Source organism: Lactuca serriola, chromosome 8 (assembly GCF_051521515.1).
Source record: "Lactuca serriola cultivar US96UC23 chromosome 8, Lser_US96UC23_V15, whole genome shotgun sequence".
NCBI classification, from domain to species: domain Eukaryota; kingdom Viridiplantae; phylum Streptophyta; class Magnoliopsida; order Asterales; family Asteraceae; genus Lactuca; species Lactuca serriola.
Window position 1 is genome coordinate 3,694,149 of NC_136415.1, and position 23,321 is coordinate 3,717,469.

The following is a 23,321-nucleotide window of genomic DNA, read 5'->3' on the forward strand; positions in this document are numbered from 1 at the left end:
AACAAGGTGGGCATGATAATGGGTTATATCAAGCCATGAATTCTGCTTAATAGACAAGAATCAAGAGAGGAATTCTTTGAGCCACATAATCTACCGATAAGCCCCTCTAGTTAACAAAAATGACATTTAGCCTTCATCGTCATAATAAAGATTTTTTTTCACTTTTAACTTTCTTTTTTGAATTATGTATAACAATGGTCCGTTCACTCTTCTCGCGACATTACAATTTTCCACTTTTCCTTGGGCTCCATTTTAACCAGGATACTGAGCCTTGATTCACACGAGAAAGAGAGAGAGAGGGGTCTGACAAATGAACGGGTTTAGAGCGGATTGGCTTTGATTCAAACCCATTAAACAATTTTCAAATGTTGATCCAAACCTGACCCATAACCCGTAAGGTTTTAAATAATTAAACTCATACGCTTATCCATCGGATCAATGGATTTTCAAATGGTTATCCCGACCCATTTACAATATTAAAAATAAGTAATAATTATGTATTACAACACATATAACATGAATCAGTAAAACAGACAACATTCATTCCAAAATAAACTTTCTCGGAATTAAATTTTTGTATCACCTATGGAAATTGCTTCAAATATTTTACGCTTTCTGTTACTTTGTAAATGAATTCACCAATAACTTTCAAAACATTTTGAACAACCAGATTAAGAATATGTGCACTAACAATAAACAGTGTACCATTCAAGGAGATAAGGGGATAGAAGACTTGTCAAAAAGTGGAACGATTGAACTCCTCGAGTCATATACTAAACAGTATGTACTATGTCGGTGATTGATAAATGTATAATTTATAATTAATAAATTTATTTTTTTAAATTTTAGACGAGTGGATCATAAACGGATCGGATCGGATCAATAGTGATCCATACCCGACCCTTTTAATTAAAAAGGTTAACGGATCGGATCAATAGTGATCCACACCTGATCTATTTAATAAAAAGGTTAACAGGAATGTGAATATGATCCAAACCCATTCACTTCGCACGAGTTTGGAGCTCGCACGAGTTTGAAGCGGATCAGGTCAAAACTCACTCTGTTGACGAGTCTAAAAGAGGAAAAAAAAAAAACTATCGCAAAACATAATTGATCCAGGAAACCGAAGGTATCTCCTAAAAATGTACAAAATACGGAGTACATGCTGTCAACTAACAATGAGCGAGTATCTTGGAGCAGTTTCTGCTAGAGTTGACATGAGAAATCATCAAAAACTCATTGCAGAATCTCTCTCCCTCTCTCTACACATGAAAGCTTACAACCCAAATGTCTCTTCAACGTTTTGAGCCATATTTTATTTCCAATACATAATTTCCAACAGACGCCACCATCGACATACTCCGCTCGCTCTTTCACGCTCTGCTGTTCAACCAGTCGATGATCTCCCTTTTGATCTCTTCTCGTTCTGGTTCAAACAGTAGGTCATGTAAATAACCCGGAAGAAGGCTGATCGATTTGTCTTCCGAGGATGCTTCTTTGTATAGCTTAAATGAAGCGTCTGGATCTGTCACGGTGTCGGCAGTGCCATGGAGAACGAAGAAGGGCACTTTTAGTTTCTGGATGTTGCGTTGCAAGAAGGACGTGATCCTGAGAATCTCGTGGCCTGTTCTAACCCTGATTGATCCGGTATAGACAAGCGGATCGGAGTACTTTGCCACTAGTGCTTCTGGATCTCTTGAGACAGCCGTACCCTTCTTGTTCGCAGCACTCAGTTGAAACTTGGGCAACAGGAGGGAGAAAAGAGGAGCGAGTATCTGTCATTTTTCCATCAAATTAGAACACACTGAAACGAAGACAAACTCTCCAAAGGAAGCATACTAATGACTAATAACTAATAAGGAGAAGTTAGTCTTACCAAAAAGATTGGATGCGAAGGTTGAACTCCTACGGCAGGGGATGTGAGCACAATACCAGATACTGACTTCTCGACCTTTGGATCAAGCGCAGCCTGAAAGTAATCAACACAATTTGCAGAAAGAAAGCTTTTAGAACCAATTCAATGGAGAGAAGCTGGAATTGGGAACCCTATCATTCTTAAGCACATTACCTTAAGAATGATGGCTCCACCAGTTGAATGCCCAAAGCAAAAACATGGAAGACCTGTGTTTTCAGCCAAGACGTGCTTTATAAATGCTTTCTGCATAACATTTGAATCCATATCAGATGTCAAAATCAACAACGATGACTGTTAATAATAGCTAGACCTTACCACATCAGTAACAGCGTCATCAAGAGAGTGTACATATGCATGAAGCCCATCGCTCCCACCATGTCCTAAACGAAACAGTAGCAATACAGAAATCAACACATATATATATCTCATGTGATGTAAGTTCATGTCAACAGGTTTCTTTATTTGAATGCATTGTAATTACGAACACTTTATGTTTGCCAGCAGATAAAAAAGAACAACAAGAACCCAAAAATTGGAACTCCATCATAAGAGCCTTTCAGAAAGAAAAATCAAAGACGCCCTTTTCATCTTCCCCATGACCATAGGGATGAACTTGTCTTCTCCAAGGGCATAGTGGTCATGGGATGGAAAAAATGATCTTGAGGGCATCTATATTTGCAAGAAAGATTTCATATTTGCTCAACCATTTTCATAAATGGAATGACTCAAATAATATGCATTATGCTTACTTAACAAGACGAGCTTTTGCGCCAATGGGCATGGGCATGGGCATCCAAAATATTTCAAATTCAACCCCTGCAACATAACATCCAAATATAGATGCGTAGTTGAACAACAACAACAACTCTTCTAACCCTTAATTGATGACCAAAAGTAAACAAACTAGAACTTCCTATACCCCAAGAAACAGCCTACATTTTGACTTTTTTAGCATCAAATCAGTTCTTAACTTTTGAACCAAACTACATAGTTTAGATTGTTGCCATTAAGACACTTTGAAACAAAAATGTAGGGAATTGGAGACAAGCATGTGAGTAAATACAGGTGAAGCAAGTGAGCAAAAGAAACAAGAAGCATGAGGAAAAGATGGGTTCAATTCCTTGCCTTCCATACTCAAAGAGTCAAAGTGAGAAATAACTAAATTGGAGAAAACAATCCACCACTAAAAGGATGTTTAGTTTTAAGTACTTACCAACCCAATCCATCCCATAAACTTTATATCCATGTGCATTCAGCTGCTTTGCAAATTCATCATACCTGCCACTGTTCAAAAACTCTAGATTAACCAACAGAGAACAAAACAAAAGGCTTGTTTGTTAATTTCCCATTAAGCCTTGTCTTGTCTGGATAGATGATGTTTAAAAAAAAATAAATGAGAGTAAGTTTGTAAAAAGTCAGGACTTAATGTGGAAAGCCTCTGACTTTAGAAAGTTATTCTTTCTGAATTAAGTCAAAAAGAGACAGAGGCCTAAGCCTACACACCTGTGTTCGTTGAGTCCATGCAAAAGAACAACCAGTGCCCTACAAGTGATGACATAATTTTTATGGTTAGTTCATACAACGACAATAAGAAAAGTCCACATCACATTGAAATTATCGGTCAAAAAGCACACAATAAGATTGGGTTTAATAGCTAAATAATTAGAAGATATTCCTTTATCCATTACTTGAAATTAACGTTTTGGAAAGCAACCCTAGTGCACACAATAACATTGAATTTAACAGTCATATAATTAGAATATATTCCTTTGTCCCATTTGCTCGTTTTATTCTAGTCAATCCAATTGGTTAAATCGTTGTTTATGCGGAATTATTAAATTATGCCCTTGTCTTGAACTCCATCCCAACATCCATCATCTTATTATCTTAGGAATAACAACCATGTCACCACAAATGCACGTACTCATTATTATCGAATTAAATAAAAAACACCAAAAGAATCACACATAGTTCAACTGTTTCATACTAACCTGACATTAGTATATACATACATAATTTACAAATTCCAACACCCAAGAACAGTGAAAATGCAGAAAGTTCACAAGCTCATGAAATTATCTTATCACTTCTTCTCTCAAAAAGTACTAGAAACAAAAGATTACCCTTCTTACAACAGATCAAAAGAGAACCAATTTTTACCGTTTTGTAATTAAATTCATATATACAGTATTCTATGACCACCCATTACTACAAGCAATTAGAAAACCAAAAGTGAGTAGTCCGCACTACCAAATCATGAACTCTAAACTATTCCTAGATCCAAAAAGAGATTAAAAACTGTTTGTATAACTGAAACTTTTCAAGATACCCTCTAAAAGTCACTTTTTTCTGGGTTCTAATCAATGATCAATAATCGAAATCCTTATTATAGTCACATATTAAAGAAATCGGCTTCTTTTAAACTTTTAGGTGAGATACAACAGATAAGGATAAAGCTTTGGATAAAACCCAATACTAAAATAAGGAATTAAACTCACCTGGTCTTGACCGAAATAGGGGTCCACGATTGGGTGAACATCGTCTCACCTCTGGGCGTCACAAAAAGCGAAAACTCCCGTCGGCAAACGTCGCCGCCGTCCGTCACTTTCCTGATTGCAAGTGCCCTACGTATCGCCACCTCATGGTCTACAGCCACGGCCGCCGATGTGCTACTCTTCCATGACACGATCGTCGACGGGACTCTCATCACAGGCACCCCCACTTTCCGATTGTTGTTGTTATTACTATTTACCCCGCATCCGCTACCGCCGACATCCTGTTTCTCCTCCTTCCCACCTTTCTCTGACAAAGGCAATTGCCCGGAATGACACCGCTTCCGTCCCCGAAATGGGAAAAATAGCAACAGAAGAAAGGCGTTCACGAGCATCAAAAAGCTCTTCAAAACTTGCATAGAGAGGAGCGCGGTTACACGCCCACTGGCTCCTGAAGTCAGCATGATTTCTCCGGCGGCGTCGCCTTTGGCCATTAGAAATGGATCTATTGTATTAACGATCACAGATTTTTTACGATAAACACTGGAATAGAAAACACCTGCTGATGGTGATTGTCTTCTCGGTGATAGAAAATTGGGTTTTGATTGCACCCTGAAATGCAACCGATTGAGATGAACAACGACAGATGCGTTTTTTATTCCCAGACAGATCATATAACAAGGAAGGAAGATGGAAGAAGAAATCAAGAAGAAATTAACAGATGAGACCCGGATTAAATAAATTACTTGAAATTGAAGCACACCACTCTCGGATTATTCAATTAGTTTTGATTTTGATTGGTATGAACAAAAATGGGATGAGTTTTTAATGGCAGAGATGACGTGTTTCTTGTTGTTTATCCCCTTCCTTGAAAAATATGATGAAAATGGAATTCAATGGCGGAGGAGTCGTATATAAAGGGGATTCGCGGGACGTCGGGAAGCGTGCACAGGCCGCTTGACGTTACTAGATCATTCGCACCGTTAACTCATGGTGAAAACAGCCACCACGTGGACATATGTGATTATGCGGCAACGTGAGGTTTAAACTAAGTGATTGGATAATGAATGCGTCAAACCCCCTTTGCATCCGCCCGACTGACACCTGTACCCCCTCCCCCACTTTCAAATTTGTATAAAATTTAGTGCTAGTACCAGTAAACACATGAGCTCAAATTTATTACTAGTAAACACATGACCTCTCTTTAATAAACAACAAATATGATTGGTTTTGTATAAATGCAACAGTAAACACTTGAGCTCCAAATTTATTACTAGTAAACACATGAGCTCTCTTTAATAAACAACAAATATAATTGGTTTTATATAAATGCAACTTTGAAATTTATTTATCAAGTGAGAAGTTTAGGTGATTCAGTATATCAATCACTAACAATTAATATGATAAGTTTCACGTTATCACCAGACACAACCACTAAAAGATTGATATACTTATCATTATATATATATATATATATATATATATATATATTAATTTTTTTATTATTAAAATAAAAAATATTTTTTAAAATTAATTAAAATATAGAGAGAGGTAAAGAGAAAAAGATAATTGTGTGCGGTGGTTAGTGCTCTCCACCATAAATGACGATGAAAACATCCCACCACTAGCTACCACAAACACCTGAGATAGTGTTTACATTTGTGGTTAGTGGTCATGTAGACCACGAATTCCTTCATGATAAACATACTTGATGATCTTATAGTAATATTGCCCCCGTTCTTATAGAAAGATAAAAATCAAATAAACTGGTTTTGTTACCGGATATCCGGTTAAATACATTATTATTAACATATTTTTAAACATATCCAAAATCAAAATAGATTTATCCATAGACTTTGTTATCACTGATTTTGTATACTCATATGAACTTCTAACTAGAAATCAACCTAAAGATCATTCCTAAATATATGTTCTGATTTATCATCATTTTGATGGGTTTGGCCCATCTATACTAAAATTAGTTCTTCAAAGTCCATTTACTAATTATATAAATTTTTGAAAGCAAACAAAACATTTTCTAAACACTTTCATCATGTGTCATTTTGTAACGACAAGACATTTTATATACACAACCAACAAAAAAATTGGACAAAAACATACAAAGTACAACCTAAAACCAACATCAAGATATTACATGAGCAAATTAAACCAAGCTAACTAAACTAAATATGAAGACAAACACGAAAGAACTAAAGTAACAACATACATTTGAATATGAAGATAGAATTCAAAATGGAGGGACAACACCAAACTTGAAGAGGGGGTAGTCATAACACGGACTTGCAAATCCACGAAGGTTTTAGACAAGTATTAACTAAGTGCGAAATTCAACACCAACTAACTAGAAACCTTACAAACAGATGTGGTAGTCAAGAAGTATCACCAATTTGAAGGGCAAAGAGAAGCCTCACAAATTGAATATATATATATATATATATATATATATATATATATATATATATATATATATATATATATATTGTAACGCCCCGATTCTCAGGTATTCATTACGTAAGAATTATTGGATGAAGCCCTACTCGACGAGTCGGTCGACCTACTCGTCGAGTAGCAGCGGGGTGGGACCGCGTGTTAAGTGACCTACTCGACGAGTCCACTTTGGGACTCGGCGAGTAGGAGCCGGCAGATGAAACCCTAAATCCTGGGGTTTGCACCCCTATTTAAAGGAGCCTCAGCCTCTTTTGGCCTCCTTGCAGTCTTTGAGAGCCCTTAAACCCCTAATACGTGTGTGTGTGCCATTGTGTGTTTGAAGCTTGAAAAGAGGACTTTGGAGAGGGAAGGCTTAGAGGAGAAGTGTATTGGAGCAAGTGGAGTGTGGAAATCAGCTCTTATCTCAGTCATCATCTTCTGGAGGTAACCAAATCACCTTTCTTCTTGTGAATCTCTTCCATTGTTGAGTTTTAGGGTTTTTGGTGAAGTATTAAGTTGAAAGGATGAGCTATGGGCTAGATCTGAGGTTGTAACTTCAGATATGGACCCTCCTTGGATGCTAGAATCATAAAGTTGTTGTATTGGTTGTGATTGAGGTCCCTCTTAGACTTGAAGCTTCATTAAGAACTTAAAATAGACATTTAGAGCCTTTATAGCCATGCATACACGTAAAGTTTGCAACTTTACGTGATAAGTATGCCCTAGAAGCTTGGATCTGTGATTTGGGGCCGCTGCATGGCTCAAATCAAGTCTGTATGGAAAAAGAACTGAATGGACTCGGCGAGTCGCAAGATGACTCGGCGAGTCATATGAAGATGGCCGTGGACTCGACGAGTTGAATGAACAACTTGACGAGCCCGATGAAGATCACCATAAGACTCGACGAGTTGAAGAACAACTCGGTTAGTCGGATGAGTTTTCCCTAGATTTTGTATGCGTGGCTATCTGTCGAGTTGCAAGGAGGGAACTCGACGTGTGACCTTAAGTTTGATCGAAGATCAAAGGAACTCGACGAGTCACTCCGATGACTTGGCGAGTTGGAATGTACTTCAGGAAACTCGGCGAGTAGCCAAGGGTACTCGGCAAGTTAAGGTCAACATGGACTGTTGACCTTGATTGAGGACTTTGACTTTGACCAGGGGTTGGCTAGTGGTTTATGGAGTACCTTGTAAGGTTAAGGACTTATGAGTATGGTGTACTATGATGATAGGTGGTGGAACCTGTGTCAAGTGATCCGAGAGTTGGAGTTTACCTTTCGTGTCGACAACTGCGAGGTGAGTTATCCTCACTATATCGATAGGGCCTACGGCACCAAGGCCGGCCCTTTAGTTGTTGTTGTTATGGTATGTTGCATGTGGTTATGATTTGTTAGTCCGAAATCGAGGTAGACAGTATGTGTAACGCCTGTAGATCCGGGCTAGTCAATTAGAGACGATAAGCATAAAAAATGACTTTTTGATGGAAGATTATTTAGAAGGATTAATCTTAACTAAGTTGTGGTATATGTCACAAGGTTTCCGTTCATATAAAGAACGCCGAAATCCGAGTTATAACGAAGAAGTTATGACCTGTCGAAGTTTTGCGACAAAACCGGCACGACACAGCGTGATGTAAATAGTGAATTTACGTTAGAGTGATATTTGGCCTTAGAGATCTAAATGAAAGTCATAGAATACATTAAACCGAGAGCGTGCATAAAAAGATCGTCTAAATCTGACTTCGTATGAGGAAGTTATGATTTTTCGAAGTTTCAGTATTAGCAGTATGCAGCCCGAAACTCGAGATTGAGGTCGAGTGATATTTAGCCAAAACTTTCTAAATGAGAATTTAAGATCTCATCAATAGTAGTCCAACGATAAAAAGACATACGAAAACGGAGTTCAGATGAAGGAGTTATGAATTTCGAACGGAGTTTTCCTGTCCCGGCCTACTAAAAATAATATATTAATAATATATTTAAATTAAAGTCAAAATTAGCCAACGGAGTCTAAACGAGAGTTGTAGAACATAATCTCACCTACGCGTGGATATAAAAATGTCGAAAATAGAGTTCGTATGCGAAAGTTATGAATTTCTGAAATTCGGGGCGCGAAACCCCAAAATTGTCAGAGTTCACGACGTGAATACAGTGTTCACGACGTGAACTCAGTATTTATGACTTATGGAGCCTGATAGACGCAAGTGGCGATGACGCACCTGATGACTATTGAATTCATGATGTGAGAACTTAAAATTCACGACGTGAGAGCTGAAAAATGACCCTATAAATAGAAATCGAGGGTCATCCGATTTTGGTTGCTCTATCTCTTCTCTCCCACTCCCGCTACACTCTCTAAGCCCTATTTTAACCCCCCGAAGCCCCAATATCATCCCGAGACCCAAAGCGAGTCCCGAGCCGAAGCTCTGCCCGCGAGAAACCAATTTTTGTAAAGATCTTCCAGATCTACCGAAGAATACTACTTCTACAAGCCGTAGTGTTGTCCGATCATCTTATAATCAAGTGAGTGTGTGGTTACTTTCTTCTAACACATAAGTATGAAGTATTTGCTACAAAATACGTGCTATGTGTTTATATATGTTGTTTATTTGAGATATTGGTGGAATGGATGGACTATATAGGTTTTAATGAGTTAAACTGTATATGTATTTTACATCTATAAATATGTTGGGTGGGACATGGGTAGATGAGATCCGTGAGTATGGATCAGATCAAGAGATTAGTTTTAGATCCGTGAGTATGGATTAGACCAAGAGGTTAGTTTTAGATCCGGGAGTATGGGTAAGGTAAAGTGATAAAACTTGTTATTAGTCCGGGAGTATGGATCAAGACTAAGTTAATTGTCCCTAATCCGGGAGTATGGATTGGGCACAGTTATAGATCTGGGAGTATGGATCAGATCAGGATTAGGGTATAGTTAATTGTCCCTATTCCGGGAGTATGGAATGGGTACAATTATTGATCCGGGAGTATGGATCAGACCATGAGGTTAGTTTTAGATCCGTGAGTATGGATCAGGGGAAAAGGTTAGTTTTAGATCCGTGAGTATGGATCAGGTGAAAAGGTTAGTTTTAGATCCGTGAGTATGGATCGGGTGAAGAGGATAGTTTTATATCCGTGAGTAGGGATCAGGTAAAGAGGAAAATTTTAGATACGAGAGTTTAGATCGTGTCGTTGTGAGGATCAATGGGGTGGGATAAGAGTTGCCTTTATGTGGTGAAATTGTACAAGTTTGAATGTTCTATATTTATAAATATATGATATAACATTGTGGGATGAAAACCCTATATGCTCACCATAAAGTTTTGGTTTACATTTAATTAAATTAAAAGTATAATTCACTAAATTAAACCACCTAGTATTTTAAAAGTGTAAAATACACCCTATACTATATATAACATTAAAAGTCTAATATTATATATGTATGAGTAATCAGTCAGTCTTACTGTTAGTAGGCCTCATTCACGAAGCTGGTCTATAAGGGGTGTTTAAGGAAATTGCCTATAAAATGGCGATTGAATGGGTATCCACTCTTACCCACCACACTCTTGACTAGTGGAGGGTCGTTAGCCTAACGGGTAGGATAGGACAAAAACCTTCCATTATAAGTATAACGAAGTACAAAGTAGCTAAATGCTTTTTCAAATTCCCAAATCATAGTTACTTTAGGAAAAATGTGAAATTGTATGCTAATCCATAGAATTACACTTCGTACCCCTGTCAAACGTTGGTGGAGCGTGTGTGGTTAACCGACACACTAATTTGGGGATGACATTGGTAGCGAAGGGTGACTCGATGTTTGTCATAGATCAATGGAGCGTGTGTGGCTAACCGACACATTGATTAGGTGATTGTAGCATTGGGTGCACCACGTGATTCGTATGGTTATTCACACCTTGTTTGTGATCCTAGGCATCCCAGTCACAAATAGTAGGGCATAATCAAGATTAAACATGTCATTGAAAAGTTCAATGAATCTCAAAAGATCTAGGAGTTTCAATTCATTTAAAACTTAATCTTCCTTTTCGTTTTTCATGGTGGAAATTGGTAAATCATCATTTACCTACCTTCAAATATTCTGCAACTAGATTACGGCATCCCTCTTCTAGGTTGTAGAGTATTGTGTTGGATCCTAGCTTGATGTTTCATTTGGGTGTTACATCAAGAATTCTAATCAACATAACTTGAATTTTCTCCTGTTTTGTAGATGTCTGACTCTAGCCGTGGTATTCCCGAATCCCAAGGAAAAGGTGTTCCTAATGAAAGTGGAAGCTTGATCCAAAATGAAGGATCAATGTGGACTAGCTTGATTTCACTTCCTCCTCTTCCTCCCGTTATTCTCCCTGACCCACAAGTTCAAAGGCTTGAAAAATTCAAGCTCACTCAAGCCCTTTTGGCAAGTAAACACAAAGATGGGAAACCTGTGTGTGCACACGTCTTAGAGATGAAGTCACGCATTGATAGGTTAAAGATGTTGGGTGTCAAGATTTCAAGTGAGTTGGCTGTTGACTGGGTTCTTCAGTCACTTCCTGAATCATATAGTGAGTTCGTTAGAGAGTACTATATGATGGACCACAACGTGACCCTCATTAATCTCACCTATTTGCTTATAGCTGCTGAATCAGCAATGAATTGGCGTGCTGGTCAAGCAAATTTGTGTAGTGAATTAAACTCCCAAACTTCAGTGGACACTGGCAACATTGGAAGTCCAGAAAGAACTAAGTCTATGATTGTCCGATGTGCTGTGCCAAAGGAGTCCATTTGCTTTTATTGCCAAGAGAAGGGGCATTGGAGACGAAGCTGCCCTAACTACCTGAGAGATCTAAGAGATGGGAGAGTCAAGACGAATGGCTCTACTTCAGGTAAAATCCATTAGCTGACTCTTTTAAGTTCCTATTCTAGATTCTTAATACATGATGTGATAAGATTACATTTTGATGTTTTGTAGGATCGAAGAAAAGAGAGGAAGCTTAAGGGAAGAAGTGAGCTGAATCTAATCGTAAAGAAATGGATTTCGATTGCATTGCTTGAAGATTAGACTCTTGAGCTACTACTTGGAGTTGGAATAAATTGTTAAGAAATATGTAATTACATAGTTTTTCATTTGAATTTTGCATTGTAAGGACATGTTTTCCGCTGGTTTTATGAATAAAATAAATTTGGGTTTTATCTTATTTGTTTATCCTTGCAATGAAATATATATGAAAAATTGATGTTTGTGTACTTCTATTATTAGCAAAATGGATATGATTCTTAATTATGTTATTTGTGGAAATATCAAAAGTTTACCAAATAGGGAGAGTTTCTCATCGCCCAAGTTTCAATTGGACAAAAACTTGGAATCATGCAATATGTATTGTATGATGAATGAAAAACTTTCACATTTGGGAAACTTAGACTAATTCTTTGGCAAAGTGTCAATTGAAGGACAAGGAGATCAAGTACACAAGGTTGTGCGTTGATCAAGTCCACCACAAGAGTGACAAAGATATTCGTCATGATTTACTAAAGTTTAGTAAATATGATTATACTTATAAGATTAAGTGTAATTCTAAGTTGATTGAAAGAGTTTCAATGAATAGTAGAACGAATAAAGAAGAATCAAGTAGGCAGAAAGATAAAAGTTTCTCTATTATAAGAAGAAGGGAGAATACCTTTTATTGTGTTTTATGATAAGTCTTTATGATTAAGAACCATGTCTCAATTGATACTCTAAGTGAGTCTTAGTGCAATTGCATGTCTAAGAAGAGGAATCGAGAATTGTGGAAATGGTTAAATAAAGAAGTCAATCATACTTCGTTCCAATATCAAGTCTTAGAGTCAAGATTGTGACATTGAGTGAAAAGTCTTAAGTAGGTTTATAACACTCATCAAATGTGGAATTTAGAAAAGTTTTCTTATTCTTGCACATTTGAAATTGGTAAGTTGTGCTGTCTTGGATAAGACAAAGACCAACTAGGACCAATTATGTGAAGTGTTTTGTCTTGATAAGAGCTACACTAACTCTTGAATATTTGCTTTGTCAAGAAATGTTTCTTGACAAGAGAATATTATATATCAAGGAGTCAGTGGGAGTGTTAATGGTCTTGAAAGGTTTCAAGAACAAATCAAGAATAAACCTTATCGATCATCACTAGCACACGACTTGAGGTTTACAACCTATCGTGCTGACATTATTTTGTTTCTATGCCATTCCAATTGAGTTAATTGTGTATGTGAGTTCTATGCGTTCTCATTTGAATGCATACTAGAGCCTCAGTCGATAGAAAGTACATTGATATGTAAGGACAAATTACTAAACTACTTGGAAGACATGGTGGGCACTCGTGTTACCATAAGGCAAGAAATCAAGATTAAGAAAGTTCAATCCATATGAGTTTGGATTTGTCACAAACTTTGGTTTTGACAAATTCACATGGATAGGAACTCATATACCATAAAATCTAAGTGTCATAAGATTCCTTCCTTCATGAAAATGACTGTGAGGAAATGTTTTCACTAAGAGAGGTTTTAAGAAGATAGTGATTGTGAAAATTGTATTCTCAAATTCGATTATGGTTACGACATCCCTTTCCATAGTTCGAATTGTGAGATTTGGCAATTAGTTTGAACATTTGGAACTTAGTAACATAAGTTCTAGATTGTTTAAACACACATATGAGCTATCTAAGGCAAAAGTGTATAAGTTTAAGAAGCTTAGATAAAGGCTTATCGAAGCATCTGGTATTAGAAATATGAATTTCAAAAATTCAATAGGCATTGTTTTCTAGAAGTTCATTTGTTTTCTGAATACATGTCAAAGCTAGTGGGAGCATAAATGTTATGATTATATGATAATCATCATGATAGTGGGAGCATAAGTGTTATGCTTGTATGATTATTATGGCGAGTATTGCAAGTTAGCAATATTAATTATAGAAAAACAAAGATTCAATTTGCAAAGTTGCATGGGTTGAAAAGTTGCTTTGATATAATTAAGGGAGAGAATATTATATTTCGTTTCAAAATCTAAAGCTTAGATTGAGAAATTTTGATATTTCTTAGTCAAAGGATACATTGTGTGTTCTCAAATTTCGATTATGATTACGACATCCCTCTTCATAGTTCGAATTGTGAGAACATGACACATAAAATATTATGGCAAAAGATTGGTAAAGTATCATATCTTTATGTAAGACATTATGCATCGTGTCCCATACGCTTTGGGTATAGGATCGATTGAAAATGCTATAATATTTTACCATTCTAAAATTTTCCAAATGTCTAGCGCATTAAGAAGGAAAAAGGACTAGAATTGGTTTTGACTAAAATAATTGAACAACTATCAAAGGACGATCCAAAGTTCGCTGAGGATTGGTCGCTTGTAAGTAGTTGGAAGTATGGTATTGGATGGACCATATCGACATTATTATGAATAGATAAGATTCTATTAAGAATGAGTTGTCATATGGCAAATGTGGAAATGTTTCCATATTGGGAGTTGCATATTAAGAATCTATGTCTAGATTAGAAACTCTTATGCAATAAGGATGTTCAAAGGAATATACTTTGAATGTGAGACTTCACGTCTATAGAATTGTCTTGTAACAATTTGCGATAGAGTACTTTGTAATTTGATTGGCCAAGTCTTGGTGACTTTTGTGCTATGACTTTGCGAAAGGATCGTTGCGTAAAATGTTAGAATCTAGCATATTCTAGTAGTGGCAAGAACTTTGTGTTCTTACACTAACAATGGGGATTAAGGAATTGTGAAATGAGCATCATTGAAAAGGTTTATTTCACAAAGCATGGACCATAGGAAACAAAGTGTGCATGCTTAGAGCATGGGACAATTGTTGTTGTAATTCAAGTAATGAGTTGATTATCCGAAACATTAAATGATAAATAATGAGTAATCAATATGGTGGATAAATAGAAGTGTTTTATTTACTCTCACAAGTTTGGGGCCATATAGGATTAAGCATTATTGTTATGTTTCAGTTTGCATGTTTTGACTTCCAGAATAACTAGGTTATTCAAACATCCACAGTCGGTCATACGTTGGAAGTAAGTATGAAGGAAGACTGTCATGAAGAGTCTGTAGATTGTCTGAAAGGTTTAGACATAGCACAAGTTTGCTGCAGAGTTCATGAGTGCTTTGATAAGATTAGAGTATTGGATTAAACCCAAGCTCACTTGGACCACTTCATGGTTTTATCACGAGTGATTAGTGAGACGATAATATTATATATTCTTAAAACCGAGACGTGTGAGTTGTTATTTGTTGGTCGGTTGCACATTGATAATAAGTAAACGCACTAGTAACTTGGTGTTATAAAAGTTATTGTTGTGTGTGATTCGATCAGTAAATGCAAGCGAGCATTTGAGTCGAAGTTTATCCATTCCTTTTACCCAAAGTGGGATAAAAGCGATATATGTGGGCCTCTCGATGATTTAATGATGACACCTAAGCGCTTGGCCAAGCCGGGACTAAGTTGATGTGTTCAATTGTAGTCTGTTATCAGTCATCATAAATCAGAAGTCGGGAAACAGTATAGAGAGAATGATTAAAATTCATGTCTTATGTCTATACGATATCTTGAGAATGGAGGAATATATGATCCCTTATCTAGAGGACACGCTATCTGATAAGATCAGAGTTGACAGCGGCTTTTGAAAGCTACGATTGCTGATCAGGTTCTGAAGTCATACGGAAAATAGTTATTAGACTTATCCAAGTGGGAGACTATTGGATTAGTGTCTAAGTCCATAACTATTTTGGTATGTACCTGACCCGATTATGAGCATGGTCCTTTTGGGTTACCTTCACCATAGCAATATGTAGGATGATTTAAGGAGAGAAAGGTTTAAATATGATTTATTAATATATTATGAGAATAATATATTAAAGGAGAAATCATATTGTTTAATTAATATTAGTCAAGAATTAATTGATAATTAATTCTGTGGCTAAAAGAGATTAATTAAATTTAGGGGACTAGACTGCAATTATTGGATAATTGAGTTATTGGGCTAAGGAATGCTAAAGGATCAAGGGGTGAACGAAATTATGATGGGAGCCCATCATATTTTCGTCCATGGCCTTATCCAGAAGGTTCCATGGGCTGCTTAGAGTTTAAGCTGTCCATTAGGGTTTTGACTGAAACCCTAGCAACCCACACAAGTATATAAAGGACCCCTTAGGCTCCAAAAACGTGGACAACTGATTCTATAGGGTTTCTAGTCGTTTTTGGGCAGCCTCCTTTCTTCTCCTCTTCATCTAAGTTGTATATGGTGTTTGTGACTCCATTAGAGGTGCAACACTTGAGGCACTAAGCTTTTGAAGCCAATCCAAGCAAGGAATTGATTATTATTGTTATATAACAATCAAAGGTAATTCTATAAACCCTAATTCAGTTTATAATATGTTAGATCTAAGTTTATTAGTCTTGGATTCAAAGCATGTACAATATAGAAACCTAGATCCAAGCATTAGGGTTTGTATGAGCAATAGGATTTTTCTTATGCCTAAAACCTATCAGATGTCACAATATGTTATGCTTTTATGATCCGTAGGGATTGATGTGTTAGTGACCTGATAGGTCGGTACTCTAGTTACAGGATAATTCTGTGATTATGATCAGTGAGATAGATATGCTTGATGTTTGTATATTCCAGTATATGATAGCTATGCGCACATGGTATTTGCTTGTTGGTTGGGTTGAGGCGGTCCTGCTTTGTGCTGAAGGCCAACATACCCTATGAGCGGTACGAGGAGATTGTAGGCCCAAGTGGTGGACCAGTCATGCCGAAGGCTTGGGATAGATTTAGACAGACTGTAGGCCCGGTAGGGCGGTCCAGTCAGGCCGATGGCCCAATATGCATGATGACTGATTGATTATTATTGATATGGTATTGTCAGTGTAGTATTGGTATTTTGGGGGTAGCTCACTAAGCCCTCGGGCTTACAGTTTTCAGTTTATTGTTTCAGGTACTTCAGGAGTCCATGGAAAGGCGAAGGCGTGACCGTACCGCTCCTCATCCTTATGTTATGATTTTTGGGACACTCTGATGGAAAATGACTTGAAAACATTTTGTAAACGATGCCTTACGGTTTTTATTTATGATTGAAAAAGTTTAAATTTGGCGTGAAATTTATGGATGTTACAAGTTGGTATCAAAGCCTTGGTTTGAGTGAATTGGAGGAACACTCGTGTGAATCCAGTCTCAAATCAAGGAGATTTTTGTAACATAAGTTTTAAATTGGTTTTCAAAATAAGGATGGAGGATGCAAAGGGTACGATCAGCCAGAGCCTGTAAGTGAACCCCAAAATACCATACGATTATTTAATATTCTGATATGTTAGAACAACATGCTAGTGCTAGGCTAGGGATCTTCAGGAATCGCATGATAGCCTTGCCTGATTATATGATGCCTATTAGCCTAGGGTTTCTTGTATATGGAATTGACATCATAACTGTAGATGTCTGGTGTATGCATCACGACTATGTATAATCAAGATCTTATAGCTTGAGAATGTCTGATTCGACCTTAGTGTAGGATTAGATATTCGAAAGTCTATGGGGTCCAGCGTTACGTGCAGCTAGTGTGCACCGTCGCTGCATGTGATGATGGAACTTTCATGGATGTGAGAGTTGTGATAAGTGGTGAGGCTAGATGCGAGATATTTGGTATTCCCCTAGAAGTGAGGGTTGGGTGCATTCCTATGTTGATGATATTGTTAGGGCACTGTGATGATACTTGAGACAAATATGGATAGGTGTGGAAGGTAGTATGGGCCCGTACTACTAAAAGCATAGGACCCATACGCGTAGCAAGGAAATCACAACCCCTGGGGTTTTTGGGGTTTTGGTCTCCCAACATTATGTTATTTATCTGATGACTTGTATGTATATATTCCAGTATGGTGGTGACGAGACGTGTTACTTCGGGATCTGGATCAGGATCAATATCAGGATCGGGGTCGGGAGACGGAGGGTTGGAGGTGCCGGTAGCACCTGAGCCCGTGGTTCAGATAGGGACAGAGGAGTTGGATGCCAGGATCAGGGTGATCATGCACGACAAGATTGCTGTCGCGTTTCAAGCGTAGCTGCCAGAGATGTTTGGATCGATTAAGACCGCGATGGTTGAGTATTTTGATGAGCAATATGCAGCTCTAGCAGAGACAGCTGCCGCTGCAGCCACTTCGGCTGTAACCGCGGCAGGGGTTGGAGGAGGAGTCGGCAGGGCTTTCCAGTACCGGGACTTCGATAATACGAAGCCCCCGACGTTTGATGGTATAAAGGATGCGATTAGGGCTATGACGTGGTTATCTGACGTGGAGGATTGTTTCTTCACGTGCTCATGTCCTACTGACCAAAAGGTCAGGTGTGCCCTAAACCTGCCGAGGCTTGGGGCAAATGACCGGTGGAGGCTGACGACTGGGTTGTATACTGATGATCAGCGGGCTGCTGTTACTTGGGAGTAGTTCATAGATATGTTCCGCACCAGCTACGTTCCGTGCGTTGAGCGAGAGCGGCTTGCGCAGGAGTTTTTGACTTTGAGACAGGATGGGGAGTCTGTGATGGAGATTACCTGTATGTTCACGATGAGGGCTATGTTTTGCCCGGAGTTTGCTTCAGAGTAGTCTCAGATGACTTATTATCTGAGTATCTTCAAGACTGATATTCGACAGTTTGTGTCTACTCAGCGATGTGATACCGTCCTGGACCTTCAGGAAGTCGCGCGACGGCGTGAGTTGGAGATAGAGCTGCAGCTGAAGGAGCAACGTCAGGCATCGGCACAGTCTCAGTCGGCGCCTAAGCGGTCTAAAACCGCTGATACACGGTCCGGGGTCATCAGAGTCGCACTTGTGGAAAGTGTGGCAAGGCTCATTCGGGGGTTTGTCGAGCAGGAGGTGGGTGCCACAAATGTGGCAAGGAGGGGCACAATGTCAGGGACTGTCGTCAGTCTGCCCTTCCAGCAGATGTGAGGATTTATTACCATTGTCATCAGGTTGGTCATGTGAAGACCAACTGTACGCAGCTTGCCGCCAAGCCGGTGCAGGGTTCTGTGCCAGCTGCTGGGAGGATTGGAGATGGGAGGCCAGTCAAGGTGGAGCCTCCGAAGGCTCATGGTCACGCCTTCCAGCTCACGACCGAGGAGGCCAAGTCAGCACCAGATGTGGTTGCTGGTACGTTTCTATTCTTTGTCTCAGTCATTGTATTCGTGTTATGCTTATTGATTGTACCTGTTATTAAGTACGTTTTTAGTGAATTCTTTGCCTGCTTTGGTATTATTTGACTCGGGGGCGAGTCGATCGTTTGTATCTCAAACCTTCTCTAGAGGGTTCAGTGTGTTGATAGATGATCTTGAGTGTCCGTTGCAAGTTTCAATCGCCAACGAAATCTCCCTGATATCGAGGGCTCGGCATACAACGAGACTTATGCAGTGGGAGACCCCGAAATCTCCCGGGTGAATCGAAAAACGAGACTTATGAGCCTCCTCCATCACTGTCTTCCGGACCCCTCCGGACATCGAAACCCAAACCCGACCATAACGGGTCAACAATCTGCGGCTATCCTGAACAAACCGGGCGCTTTCGCCCTTAATCCTCTCCAACTTCCATTTCTCTAGTCTCATGCCCTCAATCTGAGCATCCCTGATCAAACCCACCAGTGGGGAATCCACCGCTATCCTCATACACCTGGCCGGGGTCGAGGACCCAGCTGACTTGCGGCTCAAAGCATCCGCAACCACATTCGCTTTACCAAGATGGTAAAGGATCTCGCAATCATAGTCCTTGACCACATCCAGCCACCAGCGTTACCTCATGTTCAGGTTCGGCTGATCCATGATGTGTCTCAAACTCTTGTGATCCGTGTATATAGTGCAACGGACCCTGTACAGATAGTGCCTCCAAATCTTGAGAGCGAAAACCACAGCTCCCAACTCAAGATCGTGTGTGGGGTACTTCGTCTCATGCGGCTTTAGTTGCCGCGATGTGTAGGCTACCACCCGTCCTCTCTGCATGAGGACTACCCCCAGGCCAGTGATGGATGCATCACAAAATACCACAAAATCCTCCACTCCCTCGGGGAGTGTCAACACTGGCGCCTCGCATAAACATTGTCGGAGGGTCTCAAACGCCCTCTGCTGCTCAGGGCCCCACCGGAAATCCACCCCCTTCCTCGTCAGACGAGTAAGGGGTATGAAAATCTTGGAGAAATCACGAATGAATCTCTGATAATACCCTGCCAACGAGCACGGGTCTCTGCTACTTCGGTCTTTCGGGGATGCGAGTTGGAGATTTTCGGGGTGTTCTTCCCGATAGATTTGATTCCTATCCCCATGGGGGAAGTGTGCGTGATTGTAGGGATGGATTGGCTTAGCCCTTTTGGCGCCATGATCGACTGTGAGGGACAGCGGGTGGTGGTTCGAACCCCAAGTAGGGGAGAACTTGTAGTATATGCCGAGGGCACCAGGTTGGGATCAGGGTTTTGTTCGGCAGCCAGGGCTCGACAGTATATTCAGCACGGGTGTGCCGGTTATTTAGTGTATGTGGTAGATATGCGGGTTAAGGAGCAGCCCTCAGTTTTAGAGGTTCCCGTGGTCAAGGAGTTTTCTGATGTGTTTCCGGAGGAGTTACCCGGAGTACCTCCGGAGAGGTAGGTTGAGTTCAGGATTGATCTAGTCTCGAGTGCGGCCCTTATCGCCAAGGTGTCGTACCGTCTGGCACCGCCAGAGATGCAGGAGTTGTCATCTGAGTTGCAGGAACTGCTGGGTAAGCAGTTTATTCGTCCGAGTAGTTCACCCTGGGGAGCACCGATCCTTTTCGTTAGGAAGAAGGACGGCTCGCACAGGATGTGCATTGACTATAGGGAGCTAAACAAGTTAACGGTGAAGAACTGTTATCCACTCCCGAGGATTGATGATCTTTTCGATCAGCTGCAGGGTGCATCTTGGTTTTCCAAGATTGATTTGAGATCGGGATATCACCAGGTCAAGGTGAGGGAGGAGGACGTGGAGAAGACCGCGTTTCAGACTCGTTATGGTCATTACGAGTTTGTAGTGATGTCGTTTGGACTCACCAACGCGCCGGCAGTGTTCGTGGATCTGATGAACCGAGTATGTAGACCGATGCTTGATCGTTCGGTCATCGTGTTTATAGATGATATCTTGGTGTACTCCAAGACTTGAGAGCAGCATGAGGAGCACCTCAGGGAGCTGCTGGAATTCTGAGGCGAGAACGGTTGTATGCCAAGTTCTCAAAATGCGAGTTTTGGTTACAGGAGGTCCAGTTCCTCGGAGGGGATTCTGGTCGACGGCCAAGGTGGAAGCGGTTATGCAGTGGGAGCCACCAAGATGTACCATGATTTGATTTCTAGTTATTGGTGGCCTGGCATGAAGCAAGATATCGCTTGGTTCATTGAGAGGTGCTTGACCTGTAGGATGGTCAAGACCGAGCATCAGAGGCCGCATGGTAAGTTGTAGCCTCTGGAGATTCCCATGTGGAAATGGGAATGGATCGCGATGGATTTCATCACGAAGTTGTCGAAGACGGCAAAGGGGTTCGATGCTATATGGGTCATCATAGATCGATTGACCAAGAGTGCCCATTTCCTAGCCATACGGGAGAGTTCGTCGGCAGAGAAGTTGGCCGACCTGTACGTGAGGGAGATTGTCTCTCGCCATGGGGTTCCAGTTTCTATTGTTTCTGATCGAGATGTCAGGTTTACTTCCCATTTTTGGCATAAGTTCCATGAGGAACTGGGTACACGACTGCATTTTAGTACGGCGTTCCATCCGCAGACTGATGGGCAGAGTGAGCAGACCATTCAGACCCTCGAGGATATGCTGAGGGCGTGCGTTGTTGATATCGGTGGGAGTTAGGATTCCCACCTACCGCTTGCAGAGTTCGCCTACAACAACAGCTATCGTTCCAGTATTGGTGCCCCGCCTTTCGACCTATTGTATGGGCGGAAGTGTAGGACCCCAGTCTGTTGGGGCGAGGTTGGGCACAGAGTGATGGGTCGGACAGAGGTAGTTCTAAAAACTACTGAAATGATACGACAAATTAGACAGCGACTGTAGACCGCTCAGAGCCAGCAGAAAAGCTATGCCGATCGACGCCAATCTGAGCTGGATTTTCAGGTGGGTGACATGGTTCTTCTGAAGGGCTCACCCTGGAAGGGTGTGATCCGCTTCAGGAAGAGGGGAAAATTGGGTCCCCGTTACATTGGGCCGTTTAGGATTATTGCCAGGGTTGGTAGGGTGGCTTATAGGCTGGAGCTTCCGGAGGAGCTTAGCCGGATCCACAACACATTTCATGTTTCGCAATTGCGAAAATGCATTATGGACCAGGAGGCAGTGGTATCGTTGGATGATATTCAGGTCGATGAGTGCCAGAACTATGTGGAAAGGCCTGTGGTGATTTTGGAAAGGAAGAAGAAGATTTTGTGGAACAAGGAAATACCTTTGGTAAAGGTACAATGGGAACATCGAAAGGGATCCGAGTGGACATGGGAGCCGGAGGCGGAGATGCGCGAGCATTACCAAGCATTGTTTATTCCAGCGGACTTCGAGGCGAAGTCTAGTTCAAGTGGGGGAGAGTTATAACGCCCCGATTCTTAGGTATTCATTACGTAAGAATTATTAGATGAAGCCCTACTCGACGATTCAGTCGACCTACTCGTCGAGTAGCAGCGGGGTGGGACCGCGTGTTAAGTGACCTACTCGACGAGTCCACTTTGGGACTCGGCGAGTAGGAGCTGGTAGATGAAACCCTAAATCTCGGGGTTTGCACCCCTATTTAAAGGAGCCTCAGCCTCCTTTGGCCTCCTTGCAGTCTTTGAGAGCCCTTAAAACCCTAATACGTGTGTGTGTGTGTGCCATTGTGTGTTTGAAGCTTGAAAAGAGGATTTTGGAGAGGGAAGGCTTAGAGGAGAAGGGTATTGGAGCAACTGGAGTGTGGAAATCAGCTCTTATCTCGGTCATCATCTTCTGGAGGTAACCAAATCACCTTTCTTCTTGTGAATCTCTTCCATTGTTGAGTTTTAGGGATTTTGGTGAAGTATTAAGTTGAAAGGATGAGCTATGGGCTAGATCTGAGGTTGTAACTTCAGATCTGGACCCTCCTTGGATGCTAGAATCATAAAGTTGTTGTATTGGTTGTGATTGAGGTCCCTCTTAGACTTGAAGCTTCATTAAGAACTTAAAATAGACATTTAGAGCCTTTATAGCCATGCATGCACGTAAAGTTTGCAACTTTACGTGATAAGTATTCCCTAGAAGCTTGGATCTGTGATTTGGGGCCGCTGCATGGCTCAAATCAAGTATGTATGGAAAAAGAACTGAATGGACTCGGCGAGTCGCAAGATGACTCGGCGAGTCATATGAAGATGGTCGTGGACTCGACGAGTTGAATGAACAACTCGGCGAGTCGGATGAGTTCTCCCTAGATTTTGT

At 40.4% G+C, this 23,321-nt stretch overlaps 1 protein-coding gene across 2 annotated transcripts; it reads right to left on the reverse strand.

Moving 5' to 3' along the window:
• Positions 1-1,110: 1,110 nt before the first annotated feature.
• LOC145065659 (uncharacterized) lies at positions 1,111-5,366 on the reverse strand. Of its 2 annotated transcripts, XM_079012692.1 has the most exons (8): positions 5,154-5,366; positions 4,414-5,019; positions 3,419-3,457; positions 3,129-3,199; positions 2,231-2,295; positions 2,069-2,158; positions 1,877-1,969; positions 1,111-1,775 (listed from the first exon to the last, which is right to left on the reverse strand). In XM_079012692.1, the coding sequence occupies exons 2-8, from the start codon at positions 4,899-4,901 to the stop codon at positions 1,374-1,376; spliced, it is 1,248 nt and encodes a 415-aa protein (XP_078868818.1). In that variant the 5' UTR covers positions 4,902-5,019; positions 5,154-5,366; the 3' UTR covers positions 1,111-1,373. The 2 variants fall into 2 exon arrangements, with proteins under 2 accessions (XP_078868818.1, XP_078868817.1); XM_079012691.1 differs by having other exon boundaries at positions 4,414-5,366.
• Positions 5,367-23,321: the final 17,955 nt, after the last annotated feature.